This window comes from Patagioenas fasciata, chromosome 13 (genome assembly GCF_037038585.1).
Source record: "Patagioenas fasciata isolate bPatFas1 chromosome 13, bPatFas1.hap1, whole genome shotgun sequence".
NCBI lineage: Eukaryota > Metazoa > Chordata > Aves > Columbiformes > Columbidae > Patagioenas > Patagioenas fasciata.
Window position 1 is genome coordinate 14,992,402 of NC_092532.1, and position 12,725 is coordinate 15,005,126.

The 12,725-nt window shown below is 45.6% G+C and overlaps 1 protein-coding gene across 5 annotated transcripts in view; it reads right to left on the reverse strand.

Moving 5' to 3' along the window:
- The window catches only part of HYDIN (HYDIN axonemal central pair apparatus protein), a 144,614-nt gene that overhangs the window by 83,151 nt on the left and 48,738 nt on the right, over positions 1–12,725 (reverse strand). For all 5 annotated transcript variants that reach the window (XM_071814217.1, XM_071814219.1, XM_065848077.2 and 2 more), the window contains exons 11-14: positions 8,958–9,076; positions 6,819–7,042; positions 2,877–2,944; positions 699–934 (exon numbers count right to left, since the gene is read on the reverse strand). In XM_071814217.1, the coding sequence (XP_071670318.1) occupies positions 699–934; positions 2,877–2,944; positions 6,819–7,042; positions 8,958–9,076 (647 nt within the window). The remainder of the gene's footprint in view (positions 1–698; positions 935–2,876; positions 2,945–6,818; positions 7,043–8,957; positions 9,077–12,725) is intronic.

Genomic DNA, 12,725 nt, shown 5'->3' on the forward strand with positions numbered 1-12,725 from the left:
CCTAATTCTGCTGGCCCATGTGTAGAGCACAGTCTCTGGCAGTAATATAAGCCTTCTGACAATATCTTTGCTAAATACATTGTCCAGTTATCAGGGCATATGTAAGCTAAATTAAAGCACAATTAGGCTAGTGCTCTACTCACCACAGTATTAAAATTAAGGGATCAGTTTTTCATCTCAGCTACAATAACAAATCTAGAGAAAGTCTGTTGACTTCAACAAAATGAGTTCAGCTTTACAGTGGGATGCTGAGGGCAGTTCACTGCTGCCAAAGCTTTTTCAGTCCCCACTGGAGATCACCAGAGTGAATACAGCTCCTTCTGCTCCACAGGAGAGGAAAAATAAGACAAGAAAGAAAAGCAAACTGCTTTATATGATGACATCTCTCTTTTTAAGAGCCACCTTCTGTCCTCACCCTTCCTCTGCTCACTTTAAATCAAATAACTCTAAGCAGTTCTTGAAAACACATGAATGACTTTCTGCACTTGACTATATGGTACATGGTCTTCAGGTTATGATTTTGGAAACAAAATGGTGCTCCTTCAGAAAAGTCCTAGAGTAAACCAGCTAACAAAAGCCTAGCCCTAGTGCATATATCTTACATTATGCTTAAATCTAGCAGTGCTAAAGCTCTCTTGTACACCAGTGAAGCTTCAGCTCGACCTGTGGAAACACATATGGCCAGAATCTTCCCATACCTGGATGTTCACGTTTCCCTGGGAGCGGATGGTCCCTCTGCAGGGCTTTATGATAAATTCGTTTGGCTTGAGCTGACGCTGAGCTGCCCTTCTCCGGGGTGGGGGAGCAGTGTTCGACATATGAGCAGAGCTGGTGACACTGGCATCCCCCGAGCCATCTCCAGGAATACGAAGGTTGAAGGTCATGGGCACCAAGGAGGTGTTAGTGAGGCAACATGACAAGGTGCGAGGAAAACCTAGGAAAATGACACGAATGAATTTATGCACCTATTATCCCACGATTCCTGGTGTGAATATCCTGTTACAGTAAAACTGTGCTAGGAGTTTAGTTCTTTTCAATCTGAATTGCAGCTAATTGAGAAGCTAAGCAAGGAATTAACTGACACTTAAGTTCCTTTTTATGCTGATCATAGCAACTGCTTCCTTGGCAATGCCCACTCTCAGTGAGGCTGAACACCAGAAGTTTTTCTCTCTCTTAGTGTGAGGAACACTATCACCTGCACCAACAGCAGCGCCAACTATTTCCTCACTTACAAGTGTGCATTCAGACAGACCATCTGTTTTGAAAATTCAGTCCATGAAATTCCCTGTTAACTCTGTGAATGCTCCCAGCTTTCAATACATAAGTATAGTGTATTGTCATCAAGGATAAGCTACAATAGAAGAAAGGATGGATGAAAGTAGGAGCTATAGCATGATGCAAAGCACTATAATGCAGTTTCTCTAGGTGGGATCCTTAAGGCATCTCCAGTTTTGGGGCAACCAGATTGAGCACATGACAATTTGCAGCCCACTTCACATCAGGCAATTCTGATGCTTAGAAATTTGCAGGAACCACATCCCACCTAACAAATGGGGTCATCACATCCACACAGCACACTGGTTTTTATTACTGCTGGCAAAGATTAACATCACTTTAGCTTTCATACCAGTGATACAACCACATCTGAGACAGGACACCAGCCCACAACTTGTTCTGAAGCAGACACCTGGCTTGGCTGGCCAGTTCAGCAAGAATGAGACATCTCCCATGGCTGTTTCCCAAGATGGGAAGGAGAGATGGGAAGGAAAACCAACTGCAGACACAGCGGGGAGTTTCTCCAGGCCCATCTCCAGTGCCCGCTGCCCACCTCCAGCAAAGACTCCAGCAGGGAGGTGGGAGTTGCACAAAAATGACAAACAGACTTAATCCCAAACGAGACTGAAGTCTCCAGGCACAGACAACAGCCAGCAGTACAGTGAAAAAGCCAAAATACAATAGCTGCCTTCAGCTGAAAAGACCTTATTAACAAAATCAGATTAAGTAGGATGAATCTCCTATTGCATAACCATATTTCTTGCCTGGTATGTTTCTTGTTGTTTTATTTATTCAAAACAAAACAAAGAAGTCACAGAGTGGTGATGTAGGGAGGGGAGGTAGCAGCTCAGGAAAGGTAATGAGTTTTCTTAAAAAGTCCACAAACAGCGTGAAAACACAGAGGCATCCTGGGCACAGAATGATAATGGCCCTTCAATCAATCCACAATTGATTTCACATTTAAACTTTAGATCATCTCAGTAAAAAGCCTTTTGTGAGACTGAGATGGAGAACCCAAATTTGCATTTCAATGGAGACGCTCTGGATGCTCACCAGGGCTGTCAGTAGAGCTGGGCTTTAGGTGGGGAAGGAGAAGGAGTCCATGACACTGAGGACATCAGTGCCCAATGCAGAACTGTTACCTGGGCATATTACCTTAAATGTGATGAGGTACCCTCACAGCACTAATTAACATTTCATATTAAAGGTCAGGTGGGTAAAGAGCATCCTTGCCTTACAAAAGGAACATTTACCCAGAGCAGCTACAGACCAGTATGTGGTTTAAACTCCCCTCCTCTTGCAGTCCCATCCCTTGGGCCCTCCCAGGACAAGGACTTTCACAGCCATTCTGCTGCCAAATATTGGGAGGCTGGGGCTGAACAGAACATGACACGCACCACAAAATACCAGCTTTCTATTCCTTTGGTCCTATTTGATCTCATTATGGCAAAAACATTGCCTAAGCAACCAGCAGCCCTGGTTTGAACACCCCAAAGACTGTTTTGGAGGAAAATGAGGGACAGATGCTCTTATGTCCAAGTGCTCCATTTTGGTAATGCACAGACCTCCCAACCTGTGGTCCAAGCCCATGGCACACTCACCAAATGAGACATCACCAAAGACGAGGGAGGGTACATTGAAATGAAAAGTTGGTCCGATGACACAGCCCCTGTGAAGACAAAGAGAGGCAGAGGAGGTACTGGCTTAGTTAAAGAGAACTGCAAATCTTTCAGCTTTTTTTACTGCTCAGATGGATCAAAGTTGGTCTCAGAACCACAGTGGGGATCAAATCAACCCATCACTCTTGTGCTCAGCACAGCATCCACATGGACAGGAGGCAGCCAAAGCAAAGTGGTCAGCAGCTGACAGCTGCTGAAGTGGCTGAGGGTACCATGTCAAGGCAGGGGAACAAGGGTATGTCCCCAAGTTGCTCCTGGCCCAGTGAAGAACCATGAACAAGTGATGGCTCTGTGCCTCAGTTTCCCCATCTCTAACATGATGGACACAGAGGTGTCCACACCAAAGTGGACTCACTGTAACTCACCTTCCCAGCTGCAGGTTCCCCTGCTCTGGTATTTCTTAGCTGGAACCAGTGCTTGCATGGAGTATATCAACATGTTTTTCAGATCTTGATCCAAACAATCATTACACATGCAGGATTTTGAGACATGAATGCAGGGGAGACCCAAACATCCATTGAGAAAAGCGGTAACAGCTCTACACAGCAGGCAGTTGCATCTTGCAAGACAGCACCAGTTAGTCACCAATGCACCCGCTGACATATCCAAGAGAAACACATCTTAAACTACCAAACATGCTTGTCCTGAACCCACCACACCTCATTGCCCATCCTTACATTCAGCAACCAGGCTCAAAACTCCTGAACTCACCAACATCCACTGAAATCAGCACTTGGAGCTGCACAACATTCATTAATTTACTTCATGGCTGATGTCAGTCAATGCCAGCTCTGCCTCTTAGTTCAAAATCAAGGACCACAGCAAATAGTGCCTTCTAGTTTTCTTCCCAGGACTGCCACGGGGTCTGTTCTGCACATGAACAGACCCCAGCATCCCACAGAAGGGACCTGAGTTCATTCAGTATACCTTTCTAAACACCAAAGAAACAAACATTCAAGACCTTGTAAAGTTGGTATCCAAGTAGAAGAAAGAATAATCACCTACAGTTTGGGCATCTTCTGATCGCATAGTCAAACATCAGTGAGAAAAATTAACTTTTAGGAGTTTCAATACAATTTTAATTCTTGATTCTTGGAGATGAATCAATTCCCGAGAGTAAGTCAGGTAGTAAATCCCTCCTGCTGCTGAAGTTCCTTCTCCAAGAACCTCATATAATCACACCTAACCTCCCAAACCCCAACAGCTTACTTTGGATGGAGCACAGGGAGACAACTGAAAACTACCTCCAAACCAACCATGACTGGGGATCACACCGGGAAAATGCCAAGGATGAGCCTTCCCAGGCAAGCAGGGACGTGACTGCCATTTCTGCTGAGCGCACCACGTCCGAGTGACTGCCCAGAAGATTCAGGCAAGGAGCCAACCCAGAGCTCTATGCACCACAGCTGATAACAGTGCAGCTTGCAAGAGAATGGAAGGAAAGGCAGTGGTTTTGGCATCAGCTGTGTTTTACAGTAGCACTAAATAATGCACTTGTGAAGGGAGATCAGGGTCCTTGCAGAGTAGGAAGGATAACTCAAGGTGGGACAGGAACCACTTGAACTCTCATCCCTGTCCCCTCCTTTGCAGCCCAGTGTCCCACCAGTCATTTCACCTTCATTCAAAAGAACTGGGAGTTTTTCCTCCATGGAGAACTAAATCCAGTACGCAGAACCTCCCAAAGAGGGAGTCTCAGGTTGACCTGGTGGGTGGACATCTCAAAAGAGTTTGAAAACAAACAGCTTGAGCTGTGGGGTTACAAAATGAGAGATGAGGGATCCTTGAAATACAGGCAAGACAGAAAGCAAGGAGACAGATGACATCTGAGAGGGGACTGCAATGGGAGTTACTACTGAGGGATATCTGTACAGGAGCAGATGGGGACACTGGGTTACCACCAGATGGGCTACACAGGAGCCACCATCCATGAGGAGAGGAATACAAAGATGAGAAAGAAGGTAAAGAAAGGAACATCCATTGTCTTTACTGAGACAGAAGGTCTGCACTGAGCTCAGGGTTGTGCTGGCAGAGAGTGGCCAGAGAGGAGGAGGTGCTGGGCACTGAGAGACAGGGAATCAGTAGGAAAACAGGACCTTTTCATTTGCTTGTGGGGAAGCTGACAGCTCTTCCCTTCCCCAGGAGCAAGGCCACTCCGGGGCAGAGGCAGTGGGCACAATCCAAGGAAAACTCTTTTTCCTGTGATAAGCACAATTTTACAAGTGAAACCTGCCCTTGCTCAAGGAGAAAGCTGCTTATGCAATAACATCCCGTGACCAATTTGGGGGAGGGACAGAGGAGAATAAATTCTTTGATTGTGAAGTGCTCCCTCTTGATTTCCAAAAAAAGCAGCACTTTCCCTCCAAACACAAAGCCAATGTAATTGTTTCTCTACCGAGGTCAACAAACCTACTCACCTCTCTCCTCTTGCAAAGTAATAACCTTGTTGTTCTTTTTTGTCCATTTCCCTTACCTTATTGGTAAAATCAACTGCAGATTCCTTGCATTCCTTTACTACCTTGATCTAGTGTCTCTCAACAGCAGCAACCAGCCCCACAGCTCCAGAGCACACAGCATCAGCTTTCCTGCCTATACCATGTTATCCCACCAGCCCATGGTTAAGACCAGCTTGGATAAGTTTCTAAGTGAGCTTTGCCTCTCCTACCCTATCATCAGCCTATTTCCCCCCCACCTCCTCCCCTTTGCTTGGTGAGGATTATCTTTTGCAGCAGCACCAGCCCATGGGATGATGCCCAAGTCCTTGTGACAGCTCTTGCTGCAGAGCTTCCCATCACCCACATCAGCACTTTCCTGGCTGCAGAAAGCAGGTATTGTAGTACTCGCTGTGCAAGAGCCAGGAGGACAGCTTGTCCTAATGCATTAGTGTGAGATGATGAGGCTCCTACCACCCATTGTGTAGAGATTAACAGAGGATCTTAAAAACACTGACTCTGGCTGCAGAATCACCCATGGCTGGCCCATCACTCAACCATCTCCAAAACTGTTTGCCTTGCTGTGTTCAGGTGGGACATCCCAGGCCATCCCCCACTCAAAGCTGATACCATCGCATTGGCCATGGCCCAGTGAGTAAAGAGTTACCTGTAGGAAGGAGTCACTCCAGCTCCTGGGTTCCCAGACTGGGCAGAAGGCATCTCCACGCCTTTCCTGTCCAACTTTTTTCCAGCATACTTAATCACTTAAAGCCCTGGGGTTCTCACAGAGAGATGTCAAAGGGTCACAAAAGGAACCTGCTGTTGCCAAATTCTGTGCAAACAGCGTCCTGCAAAATCTCAGAGCCACCCTGGCTCAATCATGAAGGCAAAGCTGCTTCCCAGATGAACCCAAGACTTCAGAAGTTAAACTGGGTATTGAGAGCATAGGAGGCATGGTCATGGGTGGCCAGCAGGTTGAGGGAGGTGATTCTGTCCCTCTGCTCTGCTCCTGTGAGACCCCACCTGCAGTGCTGGGTCCAGCTCTGGAGCCCTCAGCACAGAAAAGACATGGACCTATTAGAGACATCCCAGGCCAGGCTGGACAGGGCTCTGAGCAACCTGACCTGGTGAAGATGTCCCTGCTCATGGCAGGGGTGCGACTGGATGAGCTTTGAAGGTCCCCTTTAACCCAAACTATTCTATCATTTCTTCTCACAGACAACTACACTCCATTTCCTGCTGCAATTGCAAGGTTCAAACTGAAGTCAAGGTTAAAAAGCTTTGGCTCTTAGTCTTATTTCTGATCCTAGTATCCCCACACTAAGACCTTAGACAATATATTTTTCTCTGCTCAGTCGTAAAATAAGGTATGTGGGAGATGGTTACCCAGAGACAGCCACGGATGTGCCCACTGAACTCCTGTAACCCTTCTCACCTGATAGTCAAGGTCACAGGCTCGGGGGATCCATTCACCCTGAACTTAAATTCTTCTGTGAACTGCCCCAGGACAGTGGAACTGAAGGAGATCTGGATGACTTGGAGCCCATCTGGCAAAATGGTGCCCTCCTGGGGGAGAAAGGTGAAGGAGGAGCCCAGAGCTGTAGCTGGAGGGACCAAGCTGAAGATACCATCGATGGCTCCTTTATTAAACAGGATCGCCTGCAGCAGCAAGAAAGCAAAACAGAAATACATAAGGAACCTCCCTTTCTTACAGAAGGCTGATTTGTTTTCTGGTTTAATAACATCTGTAGGAGGCAGAAGATGCTGTGTGCTGCTGCTTGGCAGAAGTAAAAGAAAATACAACAGGACAAGTTCTGCCTTATGGGTTTTTTCATGTAAAACAGTGATAACTTCACAAAACCAGAGTCACTTTAGGTTTATTTCACTGACACAGAGCAGTCCACTTGAACTTTCAGTGCAGAGGACCTGCTCAGCATCACCAAGTTGATTGCAACCCATCCCAAAGACCAGTTGCAGCATCCACTTCTGCTCCAGACAAGTCCAATCCTGCTAAGCACAGAACATGCTCTGCTTCCCTTGCACTCCCCAACTCCACTAGGGTACATGATTTAGGTTTATTTTTTCTCTTATCTGATAGTTTCTTAGTCTCAGGTCAACTGGCAGTGTCAGGAAAGGACAAGAGGGAAGTGCACAGTAGCTCCCTCTCTTCTAAAGAATTTCTTTCCTAAACATCCACCACCACCACCTAAAATTTTCCCATTATTAGAATTAACTACAAATTTAGAACAAAGTCAAACTTTGAACATTCAAGAGGTCTAATGCCTCAAACAAGTGACGCAACACACAGCAATTGTTGAGGTTCACCTTTTATGTTGATCAAGAAGTGCCCACGTCTGCTGTGAGCACTGGCAATCAGTCACCAACAACTTATCCAAAGAAAAGCTGTAAAGTTTCTGTTAGCTGCAGGGCAAAATTCCACGGACTTATCTGCTTTGGATTTCTCCTCCACGCTTTTTATCCTTGCAAAATCAGTCAGAAAAACTGAAACAAGAACACTGAAATGTCCCTTTTTTTAATTCTGGGGCTGCTATTGAAAATATTTGTGTATTCAAACTCCACAATGGCAATCTGAAAACTCCTCTCTCCTCTCATGTGTTTCACACCTTTGTTACAAATTGCACTTAGGGATGCTGCACTGAACCAAGGTTTACCTTTGGTCCAGCTGCTTAGTACAGCACTAAGTATCATCTACTTATTCACATTTTGTCAAGTAATGAAAGTAATAAATTGATATAGAGAGAATCAATAAAGTATCAGCATTAAAAATGCATAGAGATCACAATATTTTGGTAAGAAAACACCTTAATGTGTCCTTCCCTGACACAGTCAAGCTTTTGAAAGTGTCTGGCATGATGTATTGCCTCATTTTCTACCTCTTTCAGTTGCTCTATCTTATTTTTTTCCGAAGATTTGACACCATTGAGGGGGAGGCAAATACATAGAAAATTCCTTTGCTTCATTTCCAGAAATGCTTTGCTCTTTATAGAGGCAGAGATGTACTTAGTCCAAAGTGTGGCAAGAGACTGCTTGACAAGAGAAAGCACTCCCCATTTCTTCGCGAGGGGCAGCTCTGAGCCAGAAGGCTGCACAGTTTTCCTCTGCCTCCCAGGAATCAGCAGGATGCATTTAACTGAAAAAAAAACATGCTTGCAATGGTCTTGAGTTCAAATGTAGTAATTTGTGCCAGTTCTTATTCAACAGCCAGAATACAACGGTGCATTGTATCTTGGGCTGGAACAAAAGTCTCTGAATACTTATCTTTTTGACTCAGTGTCGCTTTCATGTGTCAACAGGGTTGTTCTATTTTTCTTGCACAAAGTCTGCCAGCTGCTCTCAAGAGAAGGTTGCCAAAAAGCAGGGATTGGAACTTCATGAGCAACATACACACCTTTCAGACCCCATCAAAAGTATGCAGATTCTATGAAATCCCCCAAGTTTGACTATTATGTCAAGTATTCCCTGCTCACAACTGCCTAAGTTGCCAAAAATCTCGCAGGTGCGCAATGTTCACTGCTGCCCTGGGAGCCACCAAGATCTAGTTCATGCTGCTCACCTCGTAGCTGTGGGCTGATCCGACAAAAACCTTCCCGATGTCCAGCTGCTCAAAGTTGAAGCGGAGCCGGGGTCCGATGCCCTCGCCTCTGATGCGCAGGGGCAGTCTGGTCTCACGGCCTGGGGAGACATTTCCATTTCAGTACAAGAATTCTCTACATCTTGGGTTTTACAGGTTGCTTCAATGTTATTCTCATGCTGGAGGGACCAGCTCTAGATGCTCCAGGAGAACATACAGGACCCTTTTCTTCCCTCAGGAGCCATGTCCTTGAGCTGGTTTCTAATTTTTAACCAACCCCTGGGGTTGGTTTCTAGTTCAGTGATCAGTTTGCACCTTGAAAAACGTGATGCTGAGTTTAAAACGCGATCTCCGAATTTCTTCTCATGTGATCAGATGAGCTTTGAAATCTATTCAGTGAAGGCACAGAGCTCATGAAACAGAACTGAAGATAAAAATACACTCTCTATACTGATGCAATCAGAGATGACAGCACAGGAGTGGAGAAGTACGAGCCCAAGCAAGGTGAAGCTCCCTGGTAATGGTGATAGGTACACCTGAGGGCTGCTTAGAGCAGGCAGAGCCTCTGCCCAACATACAGCTTTGTACCTGGGTGCTCCAGAGCTCACCTCTTGGAGCAGCATCTAAATAAGACAGGGCTTTATGATCTCAAGAGAGAGGAGGACTCATCTAGTCCCAGCATTATACCAAGAGCTCAGCTTTGTAAAGACACCTTACCTGAGGCATGCTGAGTAGATATGGAAAAACCAGCCTCCTCACTACTGAGATCAGATGAGCCATTAATATACTTCTAATACACACGTCCCTTCCTGCAAAGGTAACTGAGACCTCGAAGCTTATAGTTTAACTCTAAGATGTTAGTTTTCTTCCATAAGTCTGCTAAGATGACATAGTGCAGGATGTTTTAGTCTGAAGGCTGTTCTGAACAATCGAAGCAGCCCAAAGCACCTGAATCCTTGCTCAAATTTCAGTTTGCCTCTCCCTGCCGTCCCATTCTACTCCACAGGGAAAGCAAGTAGCACAAGGGGAAAAGAGCCCCAAAAGTTGTATATAACCTTTGCTGTAGCTTTTGTGCAAAAATATTTCTCTGTCCTTCAAACTCCTCCTGTGTGATGCTCACCACTCATTAAAGATGAGAGATTGAAGGTTACTTTTTTAAAAAGTCTGCTGCATAGTTATTCTAGAAATTTCCAAAATGACTTTTTATTGCAAAGAGCAGCCCAGGTGTGACAACACAGTGCTGAGATCACAACTTGAAAAAGCTCTCCTGGAACAGCCTTTTTTGAGGATTACTGACTTTTTGATCTTGCAACCATGGCATGAGGATGTTTGATAATGTCCAAAGCCAGAGACAAAGAGCTAAGGAGCTTTTGTTGAATTCAACATTTTTGAAGCGGATGTAGCCAAAGCCCAGCTGATAGAGATGAGAGTTACATTTCACAGCTCAGGCATTAATTGAAGGGCTATGTATTTCCACCGCATAGACATTATAAAAGATGCAGTACTGGGTGCTCTCTGTCAAAAGATTTCTCCAGCTTGCATCACATGTCCCAGAGCACACAGATCACAGGTGTGGAAGGGCTACAGCCTCCTTGTCCTCAATCCCAAATCCATACATCGTTACCATGGAGTGAGAATTGGATCTCAGAGGGAATCATATCTTGGCACATCACGCAGGGTGCATAATTTGGCATTGCTGTCTTGCTTTCAAAAACTTTAAGGGTGTAGGTGGCCCAACAGCACAGGATTTTGTTGCCCAAATTAACTTCTGCTGGTGCAGGACAGTTCTATCACAAGGTAAGGGAGTGATCATCATTTGGGATTTTGCTTCTCCCTGCAAGAGTGGCTTAGACAGGGGTTTTGCAAGGTACAATCTACTACAGTTCTGTGTGCAGACAAACCTAAAAATGAATTTTAGGTGTTTGAGCCCCCACTGTGTTCTTCCTTCCAGCACTCAAGAATCATGGCTTTATTTGCATAAATAACTAAGAAAGTTCATTTTGAGCTCAAATATTTGCCAAGAGCAAATTTCAAACCACTTCCGAACTGCCAGCTTTGCAAATTGCACAATGCTGATCAGTTCTGTAAATCACCTGATCCAGAAGCATCTGCTAAGCAATTTATGGAAGCACCTGCAAAAAAAGTAGAGGCCAGCAAAGTCCCTTTTCAGTGGGGCATGAGATCCAGCTGCACAATTCACAGTGCTGCACCGGGGCAAAGCTTCCAAATACTCCCAGTAAAGGGCGGGCATCTGCACATCACTCTCCAAAGAGGTCTGTGACTGGCATGCAAATGCATAGGAACTCAGTCACGCTTCTTAAGAAAAACCAAGAAGCAAAATTAATTGACTCCCTAGTTAAAGATTGTTATTTTCTTCTCTAAACTCTTTTTGCATCCAGGGAGCTTGACTCTGGATCAGTTTCCATTCTAACAATACAGTGGATCTGCTCTGGTTTTTAAGAGATGGGGTGCAGGCACGTGATTTAAATAATCACCTCAAGGTTCTCTTCCAAGGAGCCAGTGGAAGAGTTAATATCTCCCAAGGGCCCATCAGGGTCTTTGAAAAGCAGGATCCTCTTTCTAAACACAGATCATTCGCCCAGCTCTGTTTCCTATAACTCCGAGATCAGCTGAAGGGTTGCATGCAGGTAGTTTTGCTATTTCTCTGTAACAAAAACAACTCTCCTGGCACAAGCCCTGGAGATCCCTGCAAAGTGATGGACACCATCACCAGCACAAAAATCCCACAGCCAAGAGCACAGCACTGAGCAAGGAACCCCTTGGGAGCAACTTGTAAAAAATCAATCCCTTCCTTCCACAGCTCTAACAACTGCAGCTGGTGGGCAGGAAGACAGTTTGTTAACACAAGCCCTGTGTAATTATTGTAGGTGGCATTTGCCAAGTAAACCCTGCGCAATTACTGTATAAATAAAAAGCTGTTTCGTGACATTTGTACCCATCAGCTCGGAGCAGTAAGGAAAGAAACAAAGCAGCTGGGTTAGTGATTTCCCCACCCTCCAGAATGGGAGCCTGGCTGCTGGAGGACCATGGGTCCTGCACCTCTTCCTCTCAGGTGGAGAAAACCATGATGATCCCTGGATAGAAATCTGACAGCCATATCCTACTTTTTCAGAACAGCTTAAGCAGCACCTTGCAGAGACACAGAGGAAGGACAAGGTAACCTGAACCAGGCTGCTTGCTGCAAGCATTCCCTGCCCCATGCTAGCACAGCAGAGCAATCCCCTCTGTAAGGGTAAAGAAGGGATAACTCAGGTGGGTCAATGATAACCACTCCCAGAAAATGACTTGACAGCACTTCTGTAAGACAGGATGAGCATAAAGCTTGTCTAGCAGACAGCTTGCACTCTGATTTCCAGGGAGGGTGATCGCCCTGCTGAGTACAGCAAGCCCTGTGCGATGCCACCCAGATATACCATAGACTAGGAGCCCCAAGGTAACAATTGCCACACAGAGACAGAAGCACATGCTGGCCAGAGTTGGTCCTTTTGCAGACACCCCACACTCAGCAGGGCTCAGCCACCTGAAATCTGGCAGTGTCTGTGCAGCAGGAGGGGATCCAGGCTTTAGGAGCACATTGGAACTCAGCTTGTACCACCTCAGGAATCTGATGATGCAATCAAATAATAAAGACTCATCCTGGAGTCAAATGGTCTACAGGGGCTTAGCGGTCATCTGCTAAAGCTGTTCTGTTGTGTAGCTTTGTGGTCTTTACAGACACCTCACAGCAGA